The sequence below is a fragment of the Artemia franciscana genome, chromosome 17, assembly GCF_032884065.1.
Source record: "Artemia franciscana chromosome 17, ASM3288406v1, whole genome shotgun sequence".
Classification (NCBI taxonomy): Eukaryota; Metazoa; Arthropoda; class Branchiopoda; order Anostraca; family Artemiidae; genus Artemia; species Artemia franciscana.
In genome coordinates, this window is record NC_088879.1 from 17,027,152 (window position 1) to 17,052,671 (window position 25,520).

At 36.4% G+C, this 25,520-nt stretch overlaps 1 protein-coding gene across 1 annotated transcript; it reads left to right on the forward strand.

Annotated features, from left to right (window-relative positions):
• Positions 1 to 668: 668 nt before the first annotated feature.
• On the forward strand, positions 669 to 24,247 carry LOC136037501 (uncharacterized). The gene is made up of 3 exons (XM_065720219.1): positions 669 to 730; positions 21,244 to 21,820; positions 24,029 to 24,247. The coding sequence occupies exons 2-3, from the start codon at positions 21,251 to 21,253 to the stop codon at positions 24,245 to 24,247; spliced, it is 789 nt and encodes a 262-aa protein (XP_065576291.1). The 5' UTR covers positions 669 to 730; positions 21,244 to 21,250.
• The last annotated feature ends 1,273 nt before the right edge of the window (positions 24,248 to 25,520 follow it).

Consider the following 25,520-nt stretch of genomic DNA (forward strand, 5'->3'; position numbering starts at 1 on the left):
TAAAAGAGCTCATTTCTGTGTTATCGACGCCCAATTGCTTGTTGTTGCTGCTGCTGCTGTTTTTTTTAATGTTTTTAGTAAATATTTCTTACGTTTCTATGGTAGGCAATAAGAATGCTCGCTGCTTTTGCTTTCTAATTTAAAAGGCCTCATAATTTTATATGCTTATAGGCTCTGCTAAAGTTTGTATGACAGTGCTTCTACTCCCTCTCCTTGAAGGAAATGAACTAGATCCTTCTCTAAAAACGATCTTTTTGGTTTTGGTATGTTATTGACGCCCAAGTGTTGTTTTTTCTTCTTTTCACCTTTATTCGATTATTATTGAACAAAAATACAATCACTTAAACAGCAATGTTCCAAATATAGGATTGGCAATCGGGAATAGGCCAAACATTTTTTCTAGGTTCACCAGGGGAAATCATTTTAGTAAATTATTTTCGATCCCTTGCACAATACATAACGCTTACGATTTTTCCAGAGAACCGGAAGAGTCACAGCAATATTCTAAAAAATGCCTATTTTATTGACAATAAAAGTCATCTTTTACAGTATAGTAAATTCCTTCTTTTATTACAGTATAATAAAAGTCATATATACCCTGGCCATAATGCAGACTGAGATAAATAATTATGGGTTTGGGTCTTGTTTTGAGTATTGCTTCAGTCGTGCCTGGAGAACGGATCTGAATAGTTGTTATAATTTTTATTTCTTGGAATTTTCTAAGCCCTTGGTAAGTGACTATGCAATTGAGATTGCAAATAAGTTCTCTTAGAGTACGACTGTCATCTTTATTTGTTTAAATTAGAATATAGATAAAAGATAAGCGAAAATAAATAAATCGATAGGTGATCAGTGTGATTGGTTGAGTTCCATTGTCGTAGACAAAAAGTTCGACCTTTCAGGAAGAAGAAATCGACAAATTTTGGTCGTGCCTGAAGTATGGATCTGAGTGGTTGTTTGAACTTCATTCTTTTCATTCAAGCCATTTTGTATGTTATTCAGTTTAAAAGAAATTGTAATTAAGATCTTTCATGGTTGGTCGGCCATATGTTTTTTTAAAGAAATTGGGCAATATTTCCCAAATATAAATAAATGTATTGGTTTTGATGTGATTGGTGGGGGTAGACGAGAAGTTTGAGTTGTAAGAATCCTAAAATATATAAATTGTAATCCTTCAGGTAAATTTTCCAATCAACGTAATACTGAGATGGCCTAGAAATAGGCATGGGCTTGGAATCAGAATCTCATCCTGAATAATATATATATATAAATATATATATATATATATATATATATATATATATATATATATATATATATATATATATATATATATATATATATATATATATATATATATATATATATATATATATATATATATATATATATATATATATTAGAAAATGTACATTTGGAATGAATCCATGCATTTTGAGCTATAGCATCATTTTGGGGTGGGGGAGGGTAAGAGTACAGTTGCCTCCCCCCCCCAAATAATTTGGAGAAAAATAATAACTCATGAAATAACTTTAAAATTGTTGCTCATTTTAAGCTTCAAATTTGCTCTTTACCTCAACCAGCAATTTTTTTAAATTAATCCCAGCTCGTTTTTCATGCAAAAAAGGCGAAAAATAGTGATCCATTGTGCTTGCTCATTAATATTTATACATATGTACCGCATGTGAAGTCTCATCATTAAGGAAATAGGTCATCTACTTCTTATGAAAGATTAAATATAAAAAAAACTATTTTTTTTAGCTGAAAGTAAGGAGCGACATTAAAACTTAAAACGAACAGAAATTACTCCGTATATGAAATGAGTTGTCCCCTCCACAACCCCTCGCTCTTTACGCTAAAGCTTTTAATTGTTTTAAAAAGTAGAATTGTGGCAAAGAATCAAACTTTAGCGTAAAGTGCAACAACTTACTTTCAGCTAAAAAAATCAGTTTTTTTTATTTAATTTCTGAACGTTTTTGAATTAATGCATGTTTGGTTTTGGCTCTCCGCTCTTAAATTATTAAAATGAAATTTGTATATTAATTCTTTTTTTGGCTAAATGGCTTTCTCTTAGTTTTAATCAGACGATTTTTAGAAATAGGGGGTGGAGAAGGAGGCCTAGTTGCCCTCGAATTTTTTGGTTACTTAAAAAGGCAACTAGAACTTTTAATTTTTAACGAACGTTTTTATTAGTAAAAAATATACGTAACTTAAGAATTAACTTACGTAACAAACTTTCATAACCTTATATTTTTATTATGTATACGAGGGGGTTTGTACCCTCGTTAATACCTCGCTCTTTACACTAAATCGTAAGTTTTGTCCCAATTCTTTAAGAATGACCCCTGAATCAGAAATGCCGTAGCATAAATAGTTGAAATTACTAAAAATACTTTAGCATAAAGAGCAAGGTATTTATCTCCTCCTAAATACCTCGCTCTTTATGCTAAAGTATTTTAGAACCCCTCATATGCGTAATAATCTCTGTTCGTTTTAAGTTTCAATGCTACATCTTCCTTTCATTTGAAAAAACGTTTTCATGTTTATTTTTCATTGTTTTCTTATAGTAATGCTAGAGAATCCTGCGCTCTTGTCATTGAATTTTTCTTCCCCCATGACAGATTCCTCCAAGAAAAGATCCTCCAACATAGCCCCCTCTCCTCAGCCCCCTGAATAAAATCCCCCTGAAAACGTCTGTACACTTCCCAATAACTATTACTATATGTAAACACTGGTCAAAGTTTGTAACTTGCAGCCCCTCCCCAAGGGATTGTGGGGGAGTAAGTCATCCCCAAAGACATAGTTATTATGGTTTCCGACTATGTTGAACAAAATGGCTATCTCAAAAGTTTGATCCGTTGACTTTGGGAAAAATGAGCGTGGGAGGGGGCCTAGATGCCCTCCAATTTTTTTGGTCACTTAAAAAGGGCACTAGAACTTCATTTCCGTTAGACTGAGCCCTCTTGTGACATTTTAGGACCACTTGGTCGATACGATGACCCCTGGGAAAAAAAAAACAAAAAACAAACAAATAAACACGCACCCGTGATTTGTCTTCTGGCAAAAAATACAAAATTCCACATTTTTGTAGATAGGAGCTTGAAACTTCTACAGTAGGGTTCTTTGATACGCTGAATCTGATGGTGTCATTTTCGTTAAAATCCTATGACTTTTAGGGGATGTTTCCCCCTATTTTCCTAAATAAGGCAAATTTTCTCAGGTTCGTAACTTGATGGGTAAGACTAAACTTGATGAAACTTGTATATTTAAAATCAGCATTAAAATGCGATTCTTTTTGATGTAGCTATTGATATCAAAATTCAATTTTTATAGTTTTGGTTACTATTGAGCCGGGTCGCTCGTTACTACAGTTCGTTACCACGAACTGTTTGATTCGTTACCACGAACTGTTTGACTTGAATTATGCACGCTTATCCTAGTCTTGACAAGTTTTTTTTTGCAGGGGGGTAGGAACTAAGGTCCTTGGGGAAAAATTTGGGCCTGGAGAGGGGAGTTGCCCCCCGCCTTATTTTAAATAACGCCCCTGCAGTGGGGGCAGCCCCTCTTCCTATCTTCATAGAGCTCAAAATGTCAAAAATGTTTTCAAAAAAAGGGCGAAATTATTTTATGGGTCTTAAAAAACAATGTAGAAAAGAAAGATACTCTGAAATATTATCCATCCTCCAGAAAAATACCTATTCCCCCTCCATGCGGTAAGCCGCTATTTACACCATTTTAGAAAGGAACATAAATTGCAAGGACCCAGTTTTGTGGTTCTAAGGACCCCCATTACCATCTATCAAATATTCAAAACATCAGTTTCCTTCTTCAGTAATAAAGCCATTTCGTACAGTTTACGAGCACTACAGAGAGTTTTATAGGGGTTTTATCCTTGGGAAAAATGTGACAAACCTAATCATGGAGTTTTGTGGCACTATCATTGATTCTAATTGTGAAGTTTATAAGCTATAAACCTAGTTGAAGGTGGGAAGACTTTGGCAACGTTCGTCGATTTCTTGGTCATCCTTCGAGAATGTTAAGAAAAGGATTTTGTTATGGGTTATGAATTTAAAAATGGAGTAGTGGTTTTGAAAACTTTTACCTTTATTTTTTATATCAAAATCTTCGAGGAAAAAGTTTGAACCTATAATATGTATATCTCAAGCAAGGATTGGTATTATATTTCACCAAAGTAGTGCTTTCTCTCGTTTTTTAGCATCTTGGTGGAAGTTAGAACTTTGACTCTTCAACTAAATAAGACTCCTCAAAGTTTTGTACAACCACCACTTCCATAAAAACCATAAATGTCCCCGAGGCAGAACTCAAAACACTTTCTTCCATGTTTTGGGTGTTTTTGTTTCAACTCCGAAAGCCTTGTTATTTGATATCTGGACAACTTTAAATGAAATGGCTGTCTCAAATTTCTATTAAATGCATTTCTGGACAATACAACGTGCGTGTGGGGATGGAGGGTAGGAGTGGGTAGCTGCCCTCCGATCCCGTTGACTCTTAAAAAGGAAAGTAGAACTTCTGATTACCCATCGAATGAGCTCCTTCCGAAGTTTATCCAAAAAATCGATGAAATGAAAACGGTATTGCTAAAAATTGCGTAAGTAAAGTATTTTTTCCTAAAATAAAGCATTTACATGTTTATATGATTTTTGTACTTTTACACTTAGTCATTTTGTATGAATGTTTTATACGTATTTATTTTGTTTTCGTTAAATTTGATGCTAACTGGTTGCTTTGGAAGTGGTTTACAAAGAGATTTTTTATCTCTTTAGATGAAAATTAGATGCACGGTGCAATTAATCTACGGTATTATAGGTAAATTCCCTGTTATATAAATAATGAGTGTTTTTGCTTTCGAAGAATTATTTTAAGGTAAAATCTAGTCTGCACAAATAGGCTAAGGTAAATAATTAAAATAATTTTCTAAAGCATCAAAATAAAAATATAGAAAAAACGATAACAATATTTCGAATAGGACCATGAAAAATAACAAGTTTTTTTCATTAATAACAGTAAAAGCCTGGATATTTCGACTTTGCATCCGGAAGCCTTTATCAAAAGGGGGCGGGGATCAAACAGAAGTAGGCCAAACTAGGTTGTAACTCTGATATATCACAATGCAGTAAAGTAACAGTAGGAGCACAGTTAGTAGTTGGTTTGATAATGGAACCTAGCAAAATGAAATAGGCCCAGTACATATACCAAAAAAAAATAATAGATAAATATAACCTAGGTTAAAAGAATTATAATTAAATACAGGTCATGAATGGTGGTGACATGATACTGCTTCCTAAACCCTCCCATACATTTTAAAACACCTGACGGAACAAGTCTCTAGCAGTTTAGGGCCAAACAAAAAGTCGAACGCTAGATGGCGCTGCTGGTATTTCCCTTCGGGACTAGCACCAGTTTCCTCTCAAGTATCCCATATTCTATTCTCAACAATAAAGACAAGACTACACATAGGACACGTCCAACTACAAGCTGGCCTGATTTGGCCTAAAAATGCAACTCTCGTCTAGATTTGAAAATGTTAACTAATCAACCAAAGAGTAAGGGTAACTTATAAGAGTGAGAACTGGCGCTAGTGCAGACAAAAAACTATCAGCACCATCTAGCGTCAGGCAAAACTCGGCATTTTCCCAGTGTAATAATAATAATTAACTAATTTTAATAATCAATTTAGTCATTGTTCTTGGTAAAACACGGGTATTCATACCCTAATTAATGAGGATGACAGGTGGTTTCGTATTAAATCGGGATTTAAGCAGGTCTTTGTTCTATCCCTCTTCATAGGGATCATTTTTATGGACTTCGAAGATGAAGATTAGCTGGATGTTTTCCAGAAAAATTGCCTACAGATTGTTCTGGGCACCCGGCTGACTCACCGTATTTCAAACAATAGACCGCACAATAAGTGTAGTTCAATCCCGCTTTCTAGGGCTATATTGAGAGAAACGTTGAGATGGCTAGGGCACGATCTGCGGACAAAGGATGACAGATTGCCGAGGATTGTACTTTTTGGTCAACCCTCTAGGGCTAAACAGAAAGCAGGTTGTCTGCGGTTGGAATGAGACGATGTCACAAAGAAAGATTTAAGGAAAATGAGAACCTCATGGGAGGGTGTAAAGAGGGGGACTTTGAACAGATTGGGACGGAGGAAGAGCGTGCGTAGCTGTGTTGGCCTCAGGCGGCTACTTGCTGCAATGAATTGTTAATAGTGAGTTGTTAGTAGAATATTGATAATGTCTGATTTCAGTTCCTGGCGAAAAATAATTACTAAGTTTAAAAAATGTCAGGTGTTGCCAAACGCTAGATAATGTTGATAGTTTTTTGTTGTTGACTCTAGTGCCAGTTTCCACTCTTTTAAGTTACCCATGCTTTTTGTATTCAAAATTTATTATACAAACTTTAAAAATATTACACCCCCTGCAAAGCATGTGCAGTACTGATGAAATACTTACATTGAGCTCTGTATCTTTTAGCGTAAAGTATGAACAAATTTTTGTTAGTATTGCCACTGCTGCTACTACGTCTGCCATCCATGCTGCCACTACATTTCTGTTGTTGCTCACCACCCATATCGTTATCCTGTAATATAAGAACATATTTAAAATTCACAAGAAAAAACTGAACAAAAATAAAAGGTCCAACCATCTACTTCTATAACCGATGAATTTAAGTAGCTCCTCATCAATCACTAATCTTCAGCTATGAAAACAGTTATATAACATTCTGCAACAGGTACTTAAAAGTTGCAGCCAATTCCTGAGTTTCCTGATTAAACGTCCAGTTTAATCAAGAAATTCCAGTTTCCTGATTAAACATAAAATAAACGGTTCTAATTAAAACGGTAACGGTTGATACGTTCCCAAGATCTTATCTTACCCACGCTAAAAATGGTAGATTTTATTGCATGAATCGGTCACGTTTGAAACCATGATCATGTGCTGGACACTATTCTCAACAGTCTTCAGTATTCACAGGTGATATGAAGCTGCCACCAGAAGTTGACCCGTCTTGGATCCTACTGTCTTCTCCAAAAACTACTGTCCTACAGATTCCAATGATTTGTAGGACCGGGCAAAACTTCCTAGACAGGCCTTATTGAGCCCCAAGAGCTCCAATATCCCCTCCCTCAGCTTACAGTAATAATAGAAATAGAGACGGTTCTCTGCAACCACATATGACAAAAACTGGCTGAGTGGTTAAACTTCTATAACCGATAAATTTAAGTAGCTCCTCACCAATCACTAATCTTCAGCTATGAAAACAGTTATATAACATTCTGCAACAGGTACCCAAAAGTTGTATCCAAGCAAGTTTATTGATTAAACATGAAACAAGAGCTAAGAGCTCATATGGCACTTGTGACGAGGCAAGAAGAGCTAAGAGCCGAGATGTCATATGGTATGAGCTCTAACAAAATTCTATGAATCATTGATTTAAAAGGAAAATAAGAGGCTTAATGCCGGTCAGGATTTAAAATAAGAGCTCTGAGTCACGATGTCCTTCTAAATATCAAAATTCATTAAGATCCGATCACCCACTCATATGTTATAAATACCTAATTTTTTCTAATTTTTCCTCTCCCTTTAGCCCCCCAGATGGTCGAATCTGGGAAAACGACTTTATCAAGTCAAATTGTGCAGCTCCCTGACACGCCTACCAATTTTCATCGTCCTAGCACGTCCAGAAGCACCAAACTCGCCAAATCACTGAACCCCTCCCCCCAACTCCCCCAAAGAGAGCGAATCCAGTACGATTCTGTCAATCACGTATCAAGGACAGTTGTTTCTTCTATCCACCAAGCTTCACCCCGATTCCTCCACTTCCCGATTCCAACTCCCCCCAATGTCAAAAGATCTGGTTGGGATTTGAAATAAGAACTCAGAGACATGAATTCCTTCTAAAAATCAAATTTCATTAAGATCCGATCATCTATTCGTAAGATAAAAATACCCCAATTTTCACGTTTTCCAAGAATTCCGGTTTCCCCCTCCAACTCCCCCCAATGTCACAGGATCTGGTAGGAATTTAAAATTAGAACTTTAAAGCACAAGATCCTTCTAAATATTAAATTTCATTAAAGATCTGGTCACCCTTTCGTTACAAATACCTCAATTTTCAAAATTACCCCCCCCGCCCCAACTACCCCAAAGAGAGCACATCCGTTCCGATTATGTCAATCATGTATCTGGGACTTGTGTTTATTTTTCACATCAAGTTTCATCCCGATCCCTCCAATCTAAGTGTTTTCAAAGATTTTAGGTTTCCCCCCTCCAACTCCCCCCAATGTCATCAGATCCGGTCAGGATTTAAAATAAGAGCTCTGAGGCACAATATCATTCCAAACTTCAAATTTCATTAAGATCCCATTACCCGCTCATAAGTTAAAATGCTTTATTTTTCCTACTTTTTCCGAATTAACCGGCCCCCCACTCCCCCCCCCCCCAGATGGTTAAATCGGGAAAACGACTATTTATAATTTAATCTGGTCCGGTCCCTGATACGCTTGTCAAATTTCATCGTCCTAGCTTACCTGGAAGTGCCTAAAGTAGCAAAACCGGGACCAACAGACAGACAGACCAACAGAATTTGCGATTGCTATATGTCACTTGGTTAATACCAAGTGCCATAAAAAAAAACCTGAAAACGTCCGTACACTTCCCAGTAACCATTACTATACGTAAACACAGGTCAAAGTTTGTAACTTGCAACCCCTCCCACGGGGAATGCAGGGGAGTAAATCGTCCCTGAAGACATTGTTATTAGGTTTTTCGACTATGGTGAATAAAATGGCTATCTCAGAATTTTAATCCGGTGACTTTGGGGAAAAAATGAGCGTGGGAGGGGGCCTAGGTACCCTCCAGTTTTTTGATCACTTAAAAACGGCTCTAGAACTCTAGAACACTTAAAAACGGAAGCCTAGTTGCCCTCTGATTTTTTGGTTACTTAAAAAGCCAAATAGAACTTTTAATTTTTTACGAATCCTTTTATTAGTAAAAGATATACGTAACTTATAAATTATCTTACATAGAATTTTGTATTCTCATGTTTTTATTACATATATGAGGGGGTTCGCCCCCTCGTCAGTACCTCGCTCTTTACACTAAAGCTTAAATGTTGTCCCAATTCATTAAGAATGACCCCTCAATTACAAAAGCCGTAGAATGAATACTTGAAATTACTAAAAATACTTTAGCGTAAAGAGCGAGGTATTAGGAGGAGGTGAGCCCCTCATATGGGTAATAATTTCTGTTTGTTTTAAGTTTTAATGCTGCTCCTTACTTCCCGCTGAAAAAAAATTTCATATTTATTTTTTCATTGTTTTTTTTTAAATAATGCTAGTAAATTCTGCGCTCCCTTCATGGAGATTTTCTTCCCCCATGACAAAATCATCGATGGCAAGTTCCCTCAGCATATCCCCCGCTTCTCAACCCCTCCCCCAACCAAAAAACCCCCCTGAAAACGTCTGTACACTTCCCAATAACCATTACTATATGTAAGCACTGGTCAAAGTTTGTAACTTGTTGCCCCTCCCATGGGGACTGTGGGGGAGTAAGTCGTCCCCAAAGACATAGTTGTAAGGTTTTTCGACTACGCTGAATAAAATGGCTATCTCATAATTTTGATCCGTTTACTTTGAGAAAATAATTAGCGTGGGAGGGGGCCTAGGTGCCCTCAAATTTTTTTGGTCACTTAAAAAGGCCACTAGAACTTTTCATTTTCGTTAGAATGAGCCCTTTTGCAACATTCTGGGACAACTGGGTCGATACGATCACCCCTGGGGAAAAAAAATAAACACGCATCCGTGATCAGCCTTCTGGCAAAAAATACAAAATTCCACATTTTTGTAGATAGGAGCTTGAAAGTTCTACAGTAGGCTTCTCTGATACGCTGAATCTGATGGTGTGACTGTCGTTAAGATTCTATGACTTTTAGGGGGTGTTTCCCCCTATTTTCTAAAATAACGCAAATTTTCTCAGGCTCGTAACTTTTGATGGGTAAGACTAAACTTGATGAAACTTATAGGCTATATTTAAAATCAGCATTAAAATGCGATTCTTTAGATGTAGCTATTGGATCAAAATTCCATTTTTAAGAGTTTTTGGTTACTATTGAGCCGGGTCGGTCCTTACTACAGTTCATTACCACGAACTGTTTGATATATATAGTTTCTCTCTTATTCTTGTATTGTGCTGAAGACGGCCCTTGGACATAGGGCCGAAATATCCACAGAACTTATTTCCACTGTCTTGAAAAGATTTTCCCTATTGTCTCTACTTTGTATTTGTTTGTTATAGAAAGGCAGTGTGGTCTTCGTTGCTATTTTCGTCTAGCTTATGAGGAATTTATAATGAGGGAAGAGAATTTCCATGAAGGGGGCGCAGGATTTTCTAGCATTATTTAAACAAAAACAATGAAAAAATAAATAAATTAAAAAAATTTCACCTGGAATTATAGAGTAGCATTAAAACTTAAAACGAACGTAAAATATTACGTATAAAAGGGGGTTCGTCTCCTCCACAATACCTTGCACTTTACACTAAAGTATTTTTAGTAATTTCAACTATTTATTCTACGGCCTTTATGATTCAGAGGTCATTCTTAAAGATTTGGGATAAAATTCAAGCTTTAGTGTAAAGAGCTAGGTATTGACGAGGGGGCAAACCCCCTCATATACGTAATAAAAACACTTAAATATAGAAGTTCGTTACGTAAGTTAATTCGTAAGGTACGTATGTTTATTACTAACAAAAGCGTTTGTACAAAAAATAAAACAAATCTAGTTGCATTTCTAACTGACCGAAAATTGGAGGGCAGCTAGGCCTTCTCCCCCACCCCTTTTTTTTATCAAAATCACCTGATCAAAACTATGAGAAACCCGTTTAGCAAAAAAAATTAATATTCATGTGCAGTGAGCCAAAATCAAAACATGCATTAATTCAAAAAGTGCAGAAATTAAACAAACAAAAAAGTTTTTTTAACTGCAAGTAAGGAGCAACATTAAAATTTAAACGAACAGAAATCGCTCCGTATATGAAAGAGGTTGTCCCCTCCTTGACGCCTCGCTCTGTGCGCTAAAGTTTTTTGTTGTTTTAAAGAGTAGGTTTGTGAGAAAGAGTCAAACTTCTGTGCAAAAAGCGAGGCGTCGAGGAGGGGACAACCCCTTTCATATATGGAATAATTTCCGCAATAAATTGCTCCTATGATGATCCGTACCAATATGGCTGCATACAAGGCTGTGGCACAGCAATATATCTAGAGCAAATGTATCACTTAATTGTAAGTAAGTAAGACGGCACTAGACCCTTAAGGTCCAAACTGGCAGTGCTGATATCCGTTTCATGGCCCTTCAGCCAGGAAGTGCAATTTACAACAAGAGAAGTAACAAAAAAAGGCTTTCTTACTAAACTCAAAAAAAAAAAAGTTCAAAGACGAAGCAGACCTCTGCAATTTGTATTGAGTATTGAGTATTGTATTGAGGCATTGTATTAAGTATTGTATTTGTATTGAGTATTGTATTGAGGTATTGTATTGAGTACTGAGTATTGTATTTGTATTGAGTATTGTATTGAGTATTGAGTATTGTAGTTGTATTGAGGCATTGTATTGAGTATTGAGTATTGTATTTGTATTGAGTATTGAGGCATTGGAACGCAACAATGGCACCATCTGAAGCAGAGCTTTGAACTGTCTACTAATATTAAACCTCGTCAAATTAGCCCACCCCAAGAGGTTCGACCGCGCATACAGACACCTGATGAAATGATGTCAAAACTGCACCGAAAGTGCCTCCCACTATCTCCATGACATCAAAATCGTCAAATTCATTCGCCTCCAGCCTTTTGTACACGCAAAAGGACAACCTGACGAAATGACATTGAAAGTGCAAAGAAGAGATAAACGTAAAACGAAAAACTTAGCTGGCTTGTATATCTCCTATCAAGATTGACCTGGAACCTCTTAATGGTTTCAGGAAATATGAAGTGCGATGGAATCAGGAATCATTCTCGATTACCGAATCAAAAACCTCGGAAAGAGCCTCCTTGAACCTAATGTACTACTATATCTCGACCACCACCATCAGCAAGGATGCCATTCAAAATACAGCAGAGAACCACCCGCCTATATCTAACTCGTCAGAAACCTCCAGTGTTTTAATCACGTATTGCGATTTCCTAAGAGACGATACAGATGCAGTGCTTGAAGTGCCTCCGGTTATGTTCGTGGAGGACCGAGCCAAAGGTTGCTAATTTCAGGTTCAACCTCCTCCGGTCCTCCGAGTCCTCCGGGCGGTATCAAGAAATAGAGAAATCGAGAACCGCTGCCCCCCTTTATATGGATCATTTAGATGGATTTTATCTTGAGGAGGTTTGTCTTAAGCAGCACAGGAAAGGCAATGGGAGACCATGGAATCAAATGGGGAGAGAGAACTTTCCTAGACTTAGATTATGCTTATGATATAAGCATTAGATGAAAGTATGAGCAAAATGAATGAACTTTTAGAGGTTTTGCGAGTTCAGAGATTTTGCGAGTTCAGAGAGCTAGAATAGGTTTAAAAACCAATGATAAGAACACTAAGTCAATAAGGCTTGGAATCAGTGAAGATGAAAAGGTGACGTTGGGTAACGAAAAAATTGATCAGGTGGACAGCCACACTTACCTTGATAGCATTATTAGCAAAGACTTTGGGAGTGGCGAAGATGTTAAAAATAGAACAGCCAAGGCTCAAGGTGTTTTTTTTTTACATTTAAATAAAGCCTGGAAGAATAAGTCTACAAACCAAGATTACAATTTTGGAAGCTACAGTGATGACAGTGGTCAAATATGGCTCTGAAGCATGAGTGAACCAAAAAGCAGACGAAAGTTTGCTAGATGTTTTCCAGAGAAATTGCCTACGGTTTTTTCTGGGTACCCAGCTGACAGACCGTATTTCAAACAGTAGGCAACACGAAAATTGTGGTTCAATCCTACTTTCTAGGGCTATGATGAAAGGTTGAGATGGCTAGGTCACGTTTTGCGGATGAAGGATGACAGATTGCCGAAGATTGTCCTTTTCGGCCAACCGTCTAGGGTTAAACAGAAAGCAGGTCGCCTGCGCTTGGGATGGGAGGATATCATCAAGAAGGAACTACCTGGGAGGGTGAAAAGAGGGAGGCTTCGAATAGGTTGGGAAGGGGGAGTAGCGTGCGTATCTGTGTTGGCCTCAGGCGACTCGGTACCGCAGTGAGTTGTTAGTAGTGGTAGCAGGAGAACGGCTGTCGATCATCAAACTACCAACTACGCAAAGATCCTCACGTAGCCTAAAATGTCGCAAAATGTCTTAATATAAGCAGTAACCATAATAAAAAAAGAAAAGGGCCTTTCCAGATCCCCCCCCCCCTCCGCTGAACCTTAAGATGTTTTTGTAGTGTTCCTTGAAAAAGCAACGAATCCCCAAAGATTTTGAACAATAAATTTTTGCCCCCCCCCCTCCCCCAACTGTAAAGATTGTAATAAAGTGAAACTCAGGAAATTTAAAGATTTAATCAACCTTGCAATCTAAACAATATGTACGTTTAACCTTTGGTAGTCTAAAAGTTGGTGCGTTTCATGAGGCAAATTTAAAAAGAGCTTGGGGAAAGTGCAAATGTGCCTCGTTTTTTTTTCCACTTTTTATAGCATTTTTTAAAGTAGTTTTTTGCCAAGCAGAAAAGACTCGAACTACTAAATTTCAGCAGTCACATCAATTTCATCCCGAAAATTGATGTCTTGATTTCACTTATCGGTATCCGTATAAAAATGAAGATAAGCGAATTTTTGATGTTTTTTTTACCCCCTCCCCGAAATAAATCCCGGGCACGGCCATGCCAAAGGGTATGAGTTAACAACTCTTACTTCAAAGCAGAAGACTTAATAAAGAAACTTACCCGGTCTCGTTGAAATGTCTTCCTTTACTTGGTTTGTATCCTCTTCTTCTTCTGATGAAACAGGAAGAACTTTATTTTTCCTTCTTGTCCTTAGTTTTCGCGGTTTCCATGAGGGTTCATCTAAGTTAATTGTACCATCTAAAAGTAAATTTATCTTAAAAAACTGCAGTGCGTACTTTTCAGTCAGTAATTGCTGTAATTCAGAGAGAAAGAAAGAAAAAGAAGGGCAAAAATCAAAGAGGGAGACAAAGTATTCAGAAACAAAAACAGTTAATTAAATTATTTTCTTTTCATCTTCTTCTTGCATAAAACTCTTATGACCTCGCCCTCCCCATATCCCTCTTCCTCCCTACCTCTGTCCAGAGGCAGTTTTTGGGGAGGGACAGAGGGGGCACTTGTCCATGGTGCAGAAATTTTAGGGACACAAAACTTTAAATCAATCATGTAACGGCTACAATAACGTAGTCCTTTTTTGTATATTTTGTAGACGGCACAGTTCATAAATCGAAAATATTAATACATTACTAATTATTTAGTAAAATGAAAATAAATAAAAAATGATAATTAAATTAGAGTAATTAATAGTAATTTAAATAAGTTAAACAATACAAAAAAAGTATTAATCAATTAATAAATTTAAAATATTTTGTTAATAAAATCAAAATTCTGTCAAAATTTAGTTTGCACTAATCAAAATTTTGCCCCAGCCACAAGAGATGCGAGAACCAGCACTGCCCCACTTCCAACTGTACGAGCACGATCATACTCACCTTGGCCATACATTTCTATCTTTCCCAGCTGATACCAAGTTCCCTTAAAGAAGTAAAAAGAAAACATTTCTGTTTTTGAGTGGAAGAGGGGGTAGAAAAAACATTTATATCCTGGATTCTAAAAAGGCACTCACTTAAAGCTTCAGCAATATTTCCCACTAGGCTAGCATCATCTGGTCTCCTTAACTTTGCTGTTGATCTTTCGAATTGTAGAGTATTCTTTATTTTATTTGAAGCCGCCTACAAAGGAAAAAATGAGTGATTCAGAAGCCAATCGAAAAAATACATATTTTACATTCTTTCAGGCATCAGCCAGAGGGCATTATTTTTTCGTCCACTGTGTCCCTGACATAACCAAAATACTTGACTAACCTAAAAACAAGATTTATTTCTAAAAAGTATTAAAATTCATTAAAAAAAATAATAATTATCTAAATAATGAAAATAATACAAAGGAAACAAAGGAAAAAGCCGCCTACAAAGGAAAAAAATGAGTGATTCAGAAGCCAATCGAAAAAACACATATTTTACATTCTTTGAGGCATCATCCAGAGGGCATTATTTTTTCGTCCACTGTGTCCCTGACATAACCAAAATACTTGACTAACCTAAAAACAAGATTTATTTCCAAAAAGTATTAAAATTCATTAAAAAAAATAATAATTATCTAAATATTGATAATAATATAAACAACAAAATGATAAATAACATATAAAACTGTAAATTTAATAACATATATGAATTTCATAACGTATCTACATATGATGTAAAAACTGCACAACATAATATAAATTTGATAATAGTATATAAAACTAAATAATTTTTTTTTGGATAATATTTTGACAAATCCCAGTTGAACATGAAGCGTTTTGCGTTCTCCAGGTTGGCGAAGTATCTAAGGTTGGCCACTAAGGCCCAAACTATAGTTTATGCTCTTTAACATCCATATATTTAATCAGCTTTTTGAGTGTGGCTTTTAATATAAAGCACCTTTTTAAGGCAAGTTTTTCTTTTTCAAAGAAGAAAAATCATCACCCTGCATTCACCGTCAAAAAATCTAAGTCACAAAACTTCTCTTTCTTCCTTAAAAGCGTGTTAGTTCGCCAGAAATCCATAAGTGTTTTTTCTTTTTTAGCCAATTTCTTTTTCATTAACCGCCTTATTTAATCCCAAAAATCTTAATAAAATTAAAATCTTATTTCAAATTCTACAACTATATAAATCTAATGTATTTGTTCTAAAAAGAATATAATATATTATAATATACAATAACATAACCGGGTATAATATCAAATAATATACTGTATAATAACAATAATACGCTTAAATAATAACAGTAAAATAATAAGAATAGTTTAAATAGTATAATCTAAAAATATAATCATGAAGAATAATTGATGTAATATTTAATAATAAAATAATATGATAAAAATAATATTTATAATTAAACAGAATTTGAAATTTAATAGAATCATTTTCTTATCCCGATTTATTAAACCAAAGCTACATCAACCCATGAAAGCTAATATAAAATCATTATTACTTTTGAGCATAAACAACTGCGTGTAACAGGTTAATTCCTAAAATCCTTCTTAATTTCAAGTCCAATTAACAGGTTGGAACAGTTTAAGAGTGCCTGAAGTTTGAGCTTGATAGTTTCGAAAAGTATTTGAACTTAACAAAAGGAGGTTCAAAACAGCAGTTATCTCCATTTGACACAAATATGAATCATTGAATGTTCGAGTTGGGCTTTTCATATAAACTAGGAAGTTATAAAGAGAGGATTATTCTTTATAACACTGAATCATTATGACAAAACTTCACTTGTTCTGTTTTATGTAGCAACTGGTATAACTATTCTCTATTAATTTTTTATGGCACTTGGTATTAACCAAGTGACATATAGCAGTCGCCAATTCTGTCGGTCTGTCTGTCGGTCTGTCGGTCTGTCTGTCGGTCCCGGTTTTGCTATAGGCACTTCCAGGTAAGCTAGGACGATGAAATTTGGCAAGCGTATCAGGGACCGGACCAGATTAAATTAAAAATAGTCGTTTTCCCGATTTGACCATCTGGGGGGGAGTGGGGGCCCGGTTAATTCGCAAAAAATAGAAAAAATTAAGTATTTTTAACTTATCAGCGGGTATTTGGATATTAATGAAATTTAATGTTTGGAATGATATTGTGTCTTAGAGCTTTTATTTTAAATCGCGACCGGATCTGATGACATTGGGGGGAGTTGGAGGGAGAAAACCTAAAGTCCCGGTTCTGCTACTTTAGGCACTTCCAGGTAAGCTAGGACGATGAAATTTGGCAAGCGTATCAGGGACCGGACCAGATTAAATTAGAAATAGTCATTTTCCCGATTTGACCATCGGGGGGGGGGGGAGTAGGGGCCGGTTAATTCGGAAAAATAGAAAAAATGAAGTATTTTTAACTTATGAGCGGGTGATTGGATCTTAATGAAATTTGATGTTTGGAATGATATTGTGTCTCAGAGCTCTTATTTTAAATCCCGACTGGGTCTGATGACATTGGGGGGAGTTGGAGGGGGGAAACCTAAAATCTTGGAAAACACTTAGAGTAGAGGGATCGGGATGAAACTTGATGGGAAAAATAAGCGCAAGTCCTAGATACATGATTGACATGATCGGAACTTATTTGCTCTCTTAGGGGTAGTTGGGGGGGGGGGGAGTAAGTCTTAAAAATTGGAAAAATGAGGTATTTTCAACTTACGAACGGGTGATCGGATCTCAATGAAATTTGATGTTTAGAAGGATATCGTGTCTTAGAGCTCTTATTTTAAATCCCGACCGGATCTGGTGATGGGGGCGGTGAGTTGGGAGGGGGAAACCTAAAACTTGGAAAACACTTAGAGTGGAGGGATCGGGATGAAACATGGTGGGAAAAATAAACACAAGTCCTAGATAGATGATTGACATAAACGGAACGGATCCGCTCTCTTTTGGGTAGTTGGGGGGGGGGGGGTTAATCCTGAAAAATTAGAAAAAATGAGGTATTTTTAATTTACGAACAGGTGATTGGATCTCCATGAAATTTGATTTTTAGAAGGATATCGTGGCTCAAAGCTCTTATTTTAAATCCTGACCGGATCTGGTGACATTGGGGGAAGTTTGGGGTGGGGAGACCTAAAATGATGGGAAACGCTTAGATTGGAGGGATTGGGATGAAACTTGGTTGGAAAAATAAGCAAAAGTCTTGCATACGTAATTTACATAATTGGAACGGATCCGCTCAATTGCGGGGGGGGGGTAATTCTGAAAAATAAGAAAAATAACGTATTTTTAACTTACGAAGGAGTGATCGGATCTTCATGAAACTTCATATTTAGAAGGACCTCGTAACTCTGATATCTTATTTTAAATCTCAACCGGATCAAACGTAATTGGGGGGGGGGGGCAGTTGGGGGGACCGGAAATCTTAGAAAATACTTAAAGCGGTGAGATCAGGATGAAACTGGATGGGAAGAATAGAAACCTGTCTAAGATACGTGACTGACATAACTGGACCGGATCTGCTCTCTTTGGTGGAATTGGGAGGGGGGAGGTAATTTTGAAAATTGAGGTATTTGTAACTTACGAAAGGGTGACCAGATCTTAATGAAATTTGATATTTAGAAGGATCTTGTGCTATAAAGTTTAACTTTAGGTTCTGACCTTCTCACAAGTGCCAAATGAGCTCTTGGCTCTTGGCTCTTCCGACCTCGTACCATATGAGCTCTCGGCTCTTCCGACCTCGTCCAAATGAGCTCTTGGCTCTTCCGACCTCGTACCATATGAGCTCTCGGCTCTTCCGAACTCGTCACAAGTGCCATATGAGCTCTTAGCTCTTGTTTTTTTACCTTTTAGTTTCATTATCCTACAACAATGGTTCATTAAACGAAAGCCGTATCAAAATTCAAAAGCACATTCTATAGATTATGAGCAAGCGTTCATTTCTGTCAATAGAAGAGCTTTTGAAAAGCTTTTATTCTTGTATGCTAAACCAGACAAATACACTAAAGTGATTAGTGCTATGTACAAGAATAACACAGCTGCGGTTAAGGTAGGAAATGAAGTTAGCAACTGGTTTTGTATTGAATCATAGGAGCTTGAAGCTTCTACAGTAGGGTTCTCTAATACGCTGAATCTGATGGCGTGATTTTCGTTAAGATTCTATGACTTCTAGGGGCGTTTCCCCCTATTTTCTAAAATAACGCAAATTTTCTCAGGCTCGTAACTTTTGATGGGTAAGACTAAACTTGATGAAACTTATATATTTAAAATCAGCATTAAAATGCGATTCTTTTGATGTAGGCATTGGTATCAAAATTCCATTTTTTAGAGTTTTGGTTACTATTGAGCCGGGTCGCTCCTTTTCGTTACCACGAACTGTTTGATTCCGTTGCTATCACAAATCTACGCACCATGGGTGCGCAAAAACATATTCTCCTTTTAGTGATCAATTTTTTACAAGCCCGCTATCAGTGCGTTTACAGTCTTTTCCCAGGAGATACCGACTCCGAATGGGTCGAGCTTACATGCGGAGCCCCACAAGGTACTAAGCTCGCTAGTCTACTGTTTTTGGCAGTGATAAATTTCATCCTTTCCGGCTATGAAGAAAGATTTAAGTATGTAGACGACTTGTCAGTCCTACTGATGTACATTGTTGAGAAGTTTGAGGCTGTCCCCCAATTCTGTAACGAAATAATCAACAACTTCAAAGATGAATGTACTGCGAACAGCCTCCAAATCAACGAAGGAAAGACTAAAATCCTTCGTTTTAATCCCCTGAAGAGAGACTGTGTGCCCTCTTCCTCCTTATCCTAGTGAATCTTCGGCAGTAGTGCTTGGTGTCAAGTTTAGCATCGACTGCTCTTTCAGCCTCCATGTCGATATAATTATCAACAAGGCAAATAGTGCGATGCGGACACTTATACTAATGCGTCGATTTGGTTTTTCAATGACACAACTAAGGATAGCCTATCTTACTTACATTCGACCAATTTTAGAGTATGCATGTCCCGTATGGGGCCCACAAGTCAATAACACTATTTACCTAAGTGACCAGCTTGAGTCAATACAAAAAAGAGCAGTAAAAGTAATATTGTGCGATGCTTTTACCGAATATAAGTTAGCATTATCCACTTTACAAATTCCCTCTCTTCAAGAGCGTCGTCTCAGTTTAATCCTTGAATTTGGCCAATATCTTCTCAGAAGTGATAAATACAGATCGATACTACCACCAGTTTTAGTGAAACATCGAAGTACTAGGTCGAAGAAATTTGACACCATATTATCCTTTGTGCTTTAGATGTTGCTCGTGCTTTCGACTCATGCATTTTTTCCCAAGTTTTATTTGAAGCGCATAAAAGAGAGGGTAAATTTTTGTATAGTAAAGTGCCTTTTGTATATGTACCATCACCTTAAGGCGAAGTTAAAGGGGGGATCTTCCCTTTTTGATATTTTGAAAGGAGTCCGTCAAGGTGGCCTTACCTCACCTTCTTTATTTAACAACTCTGTTTTAAATGCCCAAAATTCTGTTAATTTTAGTTGTATTCACCGTGGATTTAACTTGTCTTTAATAACTTTTGCAGATGACGTTTTGAATCTAAGCCGTATTTTTAGTGGATGTGAAAACGCGTTTAATCAGCTTTACAATGAATATAAAAATATTGGACTTTCTTTCAACATAGAAAAAACTGCCATTGTAGCTTCCAATTTTAAAGAGACAAATGACCCTATTTTTTTTATCTTTAGCTAATGTTCAAGTCCCCCTTTCTCAAAAATTAGTTTACCTTGGAACGCCTATTGGAAAAAATATGAAAGAAACTGTGAAATTACCCCTTGAAAATTTGAAGAAAAAACTGAGAATTGCTTATGCTTCAATTGTATCTAATATTAAACATATTGATAAATTAAATCTTGCGAAAATTTATAATAGCCTAGTTGTACCTCATCTTCTTTCTCTTTGTCCGGTTTGGAAGTTTTTTAGTGAACCTCAGAAACTATCTGTTCGTAGAGTATATTTTCGTTATGCTAAATTCCTTCTCAGTTACCCTCCTTGGACTAGAAATAGTTACTTAATGAACAAATTCCGCCTAGTTTCTCCTACATCTATTATTGATAAAAGGCTTCATGATTTTCGTTCTTCTATGTCGATAGTGTCTCACCCATGGTCAGCATTACTTATTTCATTGTTTGTTTGTGTTGATTTGTAGCTTTTTTTTCTCTTATTACTCCATCTTAAGGGCGTTCCGCCCTCTTTTTTATAGATGGGTTATAAATAAATTGATTGATTGATTGATTGATTGTTATTTGATAAGTTTACGGGACCACAACATCTATGGTTTTAATGTGGCATATTATCTTTTTTATATATTGCTAAGCTTTTGTGTTGTTATTGGACATATAGCCGCCATCTTTTCTCGTCATTTTAAAATGAGGCAAGACTATGGCTTCCTCTGTTTTGTTTTTTAATTTATATATGAAAAAAGATAATAAATAGTTATGTTTGAACAGATGTAAATATGTCTTATTTTGTTTCAGTTTGAATATGTATAATCGAAATGATAATGCTTATGGTGACGAAAGGAGAAGATGGAATGCAGATGATCGCTACACACAGTCGAGTAGATATCAAGATACAGGAATTTCCAGTGGCCTCAGAGGAAATGACTATCAAAGCCGTCAAAGTCTAATGTCCACAAATTATGATGACATTCGTTATTTTAATGCAAATTCGGGAAGAGTAGCTCTTCTTCAAGAAAACGAGATGAGGAGGCAAGAAACTTTGGAGCGCCGATCTGATTCCTATGGAAGTGGAGGTCAATATGGAGGCTTCAGAGTGAGAGGTGACCGCCCTAGAAAGTCCGTTTATGATGAAGGTCCTTATCATAGACAGGAAACTGAGAGATATCCTCCAAGAAGAGAAGAACCACTAAGAGGAAGAGGGTTGCTTGGGGAGCCTGAACAGCAATTTCTTCGACCTCAACCCAACATGGTCCATCAAATGGAATCTGAAGCCAAGCTGGCTTTGGCTAATACTCTGATTAATGCCCTTGTTCAGAGTCAGCAACAACCTGTACTTCCAACCCCGGCACCTTGGATGGCCCAACCACTTATGGTAGGTATAATAGTTTTTTTATTGTTGCTTTTGCAAATTGTTACTAAAATATTAGAGTTTGGATCCATTTATCCAAAATATATTTTTCAAAAACTGCAGCACCGAACCTTCTGAGACCTCTCCCGACGTACTATCCAATATTTTTCCCAGCTATCGGCCAGGAGCCGTCCTGACCGAGTGGATTGGTGCGCTGGATTCGGGATCCTTTGTCTGAGAGGACGCTGGTTTGAATCCCGGTGTATCCAATTCTTCAGTTTGGGATGGGGGTCAGTGGCGTGACCCTGTAAGCTTAGCCAGAGTTGGCCCTGCTCTAAATGGGTACCTGGAGAAATCTGAGGAAAGTAAACAGGAAGGGTGTGCGGAAGCACAGGATGGCTGGCCCCCAACCCCCCATGGAACTTCCTGGCTGAAGGGCCAAGAAACGGAGATCAGCACCGCCGGTAGGGACTGTAAAGTCTAATGCCGTATCTTTTACCTTTTTTATCAAATATATTGTACAACTTTCCAATATGTTTACCCCTAGCAATTTATTTCCAATATATTTGTAAATCCAAGCATGATTAACACTGAATAACTTGAAAGAACCTCAACACAACTATTCCATTTTAATTCAAATATTAAACGGAATTTTCCTCCTCCACTATCTATTCGAAGCTTATGTTTATTTGTATTTGCTTTAAATAATATAATTATCCAGGTAAATGCCTTCAAAGTAATTGGTAAATATTAAAAAAAAAAAAATCTCGAATAAACTGCCCAGCACTGATTTACAGATATAACTTTAGATTACCCATGCTTATTAAAATTTTTGGTTTTGGTAGGGTTTCCTAGGTATCATAATATTGCTAGGATGTCATAAATTGTGTATGCACATTTATCTCACCGTGGGAGGGTGCTAAAACGCCAAAAGCAACATTTTAAAGTCACAATTTTTATGCGCGAAAGTTCGGACAAGTCCTATTGTGAAACGCCCCTTCCCTATTTTTCATCCGTGACTGTGCCCTCACGTATTTGGAACTAGAAGAAACTTTTAGTTCTTCTTCTCTTCTCTCTCTTTCTATTATGTTCTTTTTCCCTTTTCGACTTGTTTCACCCTATTCTTTCTAAAAAAAAATAGATGGAAGGGACAAATTCATTTATCTTTTATTGAGCATCTTTTCAATTATTACTGGTATATATAATATATATATATATATATATATATATATATATATATATATATATATATATATATATATATATATATATATATATATATATATATATATATGAATTTTCAAATTAATCCCAAATTTAAGCTTATAATGTAAAGGCATCAGAAAAAAATGTTACAAACATTTTTATTTAAAAAAAAAAGTGCTATAAACATTTGAAGAAACGCTATAAACAAGTGAATCATGTAATAAATATATGGAATTAAAGAAAAAAATATTTAAAATATTAAGGTTTCATAAGGGATAAATTAGCTCATAGCCTAAACCCATCCCCCCTTGTCTATGCATCAGTCGTCTTGGTCAGTGTTATGCTAGATCTGTTCCTTCGAATTTTTTATTCGAATTTGAATAATCGGTAGGCCTTTCTAAAGACAATCTGAACTACTGTATCCTTTACATTTTCTAATATTCTTAATTAAAAAAAAATTTAATGGCCTGTGTATTTATTTGCTATTAAGTGTTAAATCTTTTCCTTTTTTTGCAATTTGACTTAACAAAAAAATCTCATTCTAAAATTCCATCTATCCTTTTTTCTTCAAATTTGTTAAGAATTATTTTTCAGTCTGTCGGGCATTCAAGTCCTTAACGTTCTTAGCCTGAGTTCTAGAGGCTTGAGTTTATTGTAGAGTAAACACCATCTATTGGTAGTGTGGGACTGTATCCGCTTTGAGGCTTATCTTCATTTTCGTCTTCACTTAATGTCTTGAATCCAGTTATAGCTACTTTGGAGAAGTTCCCTCAACTTGCAACAGGCTTTATGACTGCGCTTTTTTCAAGAATGTTCCCCCTACCCAATAAATTTCGATGGTACGCACTCAGGTTTGTAAAAATTCACTCGCTTAAAATTAGTATGTACCAGTAATTCCAACTCACGAGATCGTAGTTATATTCAAAAATGTGCTCTTCAATATCCAAGGGGTATGTTCCCTCTCCCAATTAATACCCAAAGTATGTACTCAAAAAACCCTTTGTCTTATTCAGATATTAATTCCAGAATGCATCACTTTTTGGAGGGGGAGTTCGAGGAAGACGCGATGAACCGCGCTATCGGAGGGATGAAGCTCGTGGTTATGGGCAAAAGATGACAAGAAAGGTAGTTTTTACTATTTTCCCAGTGGTTTATCTATATTTTTCCCTTTATTTGTTTTTCTTTTCAATACTTTACCCTCAGCATTTCCTTGAATTCATTGTCTTTTTAAAAAAAGCTTTATGAACATAATTTTTCAAGAAAGTTGATGTATAATATATATATATATATATATATATATATATATATATATATATATATATATATATATATATATATATATATATATATGTATATATATATATGGACAGGCAGTCATGTCGTCAATAAGTATAAGTCGTCATTTACCAAACAATAGAAAAAATAATATAGACAAACAATTCAGAGGCAACACCCAACATAAGGGCTCATCAGGAGAATACACTGGCCTATATAGGGTTTCGCCACTCTAAATTCTCTACCCAGCACAGTGTTGTGGCTACCACAGAATATCCATGGCATCCCGCGTCAGGTATCACCCCCAAAATACATGCCTATGAGAAAAAAAAGCAAATGTAAAACAACCAAGTAAAACCAAAACAAGCTTATCCTGTTAATATATCCCTCCCTTTAGCAACAATAGGTAAACTAAATATTATAGATTTTACCAAATCACAAATATTAACACATTGCAAAAACCTGAATGAACTAAACAATTATAGAATTCATCTTTACCATGGGGCTAATATATATATATATTTCAATCTTCTATATATTCTATCATTTTCTTTAGCGTATTTACGGGGTTTGGTCTAAAACAGGAGTTCTATTTGGAGAGTGTATGGAAAGTATTTGTATAAATATACAAGTATAAAGTATAAATATACAAACTGAGAAATGCGACCAGAAAAGCAACCATAAGATATGAGGAGTCGATAGCACTAGAGGCAAAAACCAATCCAAAAAAATTTTGGAGATATGTCACTTCAAACAACCCAAGCCGCAGGTCGATCCATCATTTTACCTCCAGCGATGGAACCAAAATAACCGACCCATTGGTAATGGCAGATACCCTCAATCAATGCTTCTCGTCAAATTTCTCTAAAGACCCTGGATGCCCCCCACCGGATATGCCGACCACCCACATCAAACACCCTATGCCACCGATCCAGTTCACAGCTTGTGATACTTACAAGCGCCTAAAAACTTTGGACCCATCCAAGGCAAAGGGACCCGATGGCATCCATCCTAGGTTGCTGAAGGAGACCGCAGCTGAAATAGCGGAACCCCTGACAAGAATATTCCAGATGTCAATAGCTTCCAAAACTATTCCCTCTGACTGGAAAACAGCAAATGTCATGCCAGTTTTCAAAAAAGGACAGAAAGATAAACCACAGAATTACAGACCCATCAGCCTGACTTCTGTCCCATCAAAAGTCATGGAAGGCGTCTTAAATGATGCAATCGTTGCACATCTGGA

Bases quoted from the DNA above. Each gene is read 5' to 3' on its own strand.
- LOC136037501 (XM_065720219.1), top strand. From the start codon at position 21,251: ATGTATAATCGAAATGATAATGCTTATGGTGACGAAAGGAGAAGATGG. The intron at 21,821-24,028 runs GTAGGTATAATA...TATTAATTCCAG, and splicing joins GGATGGCCCAACCACTTATG to AATGCATCACTTTTTGGAGG.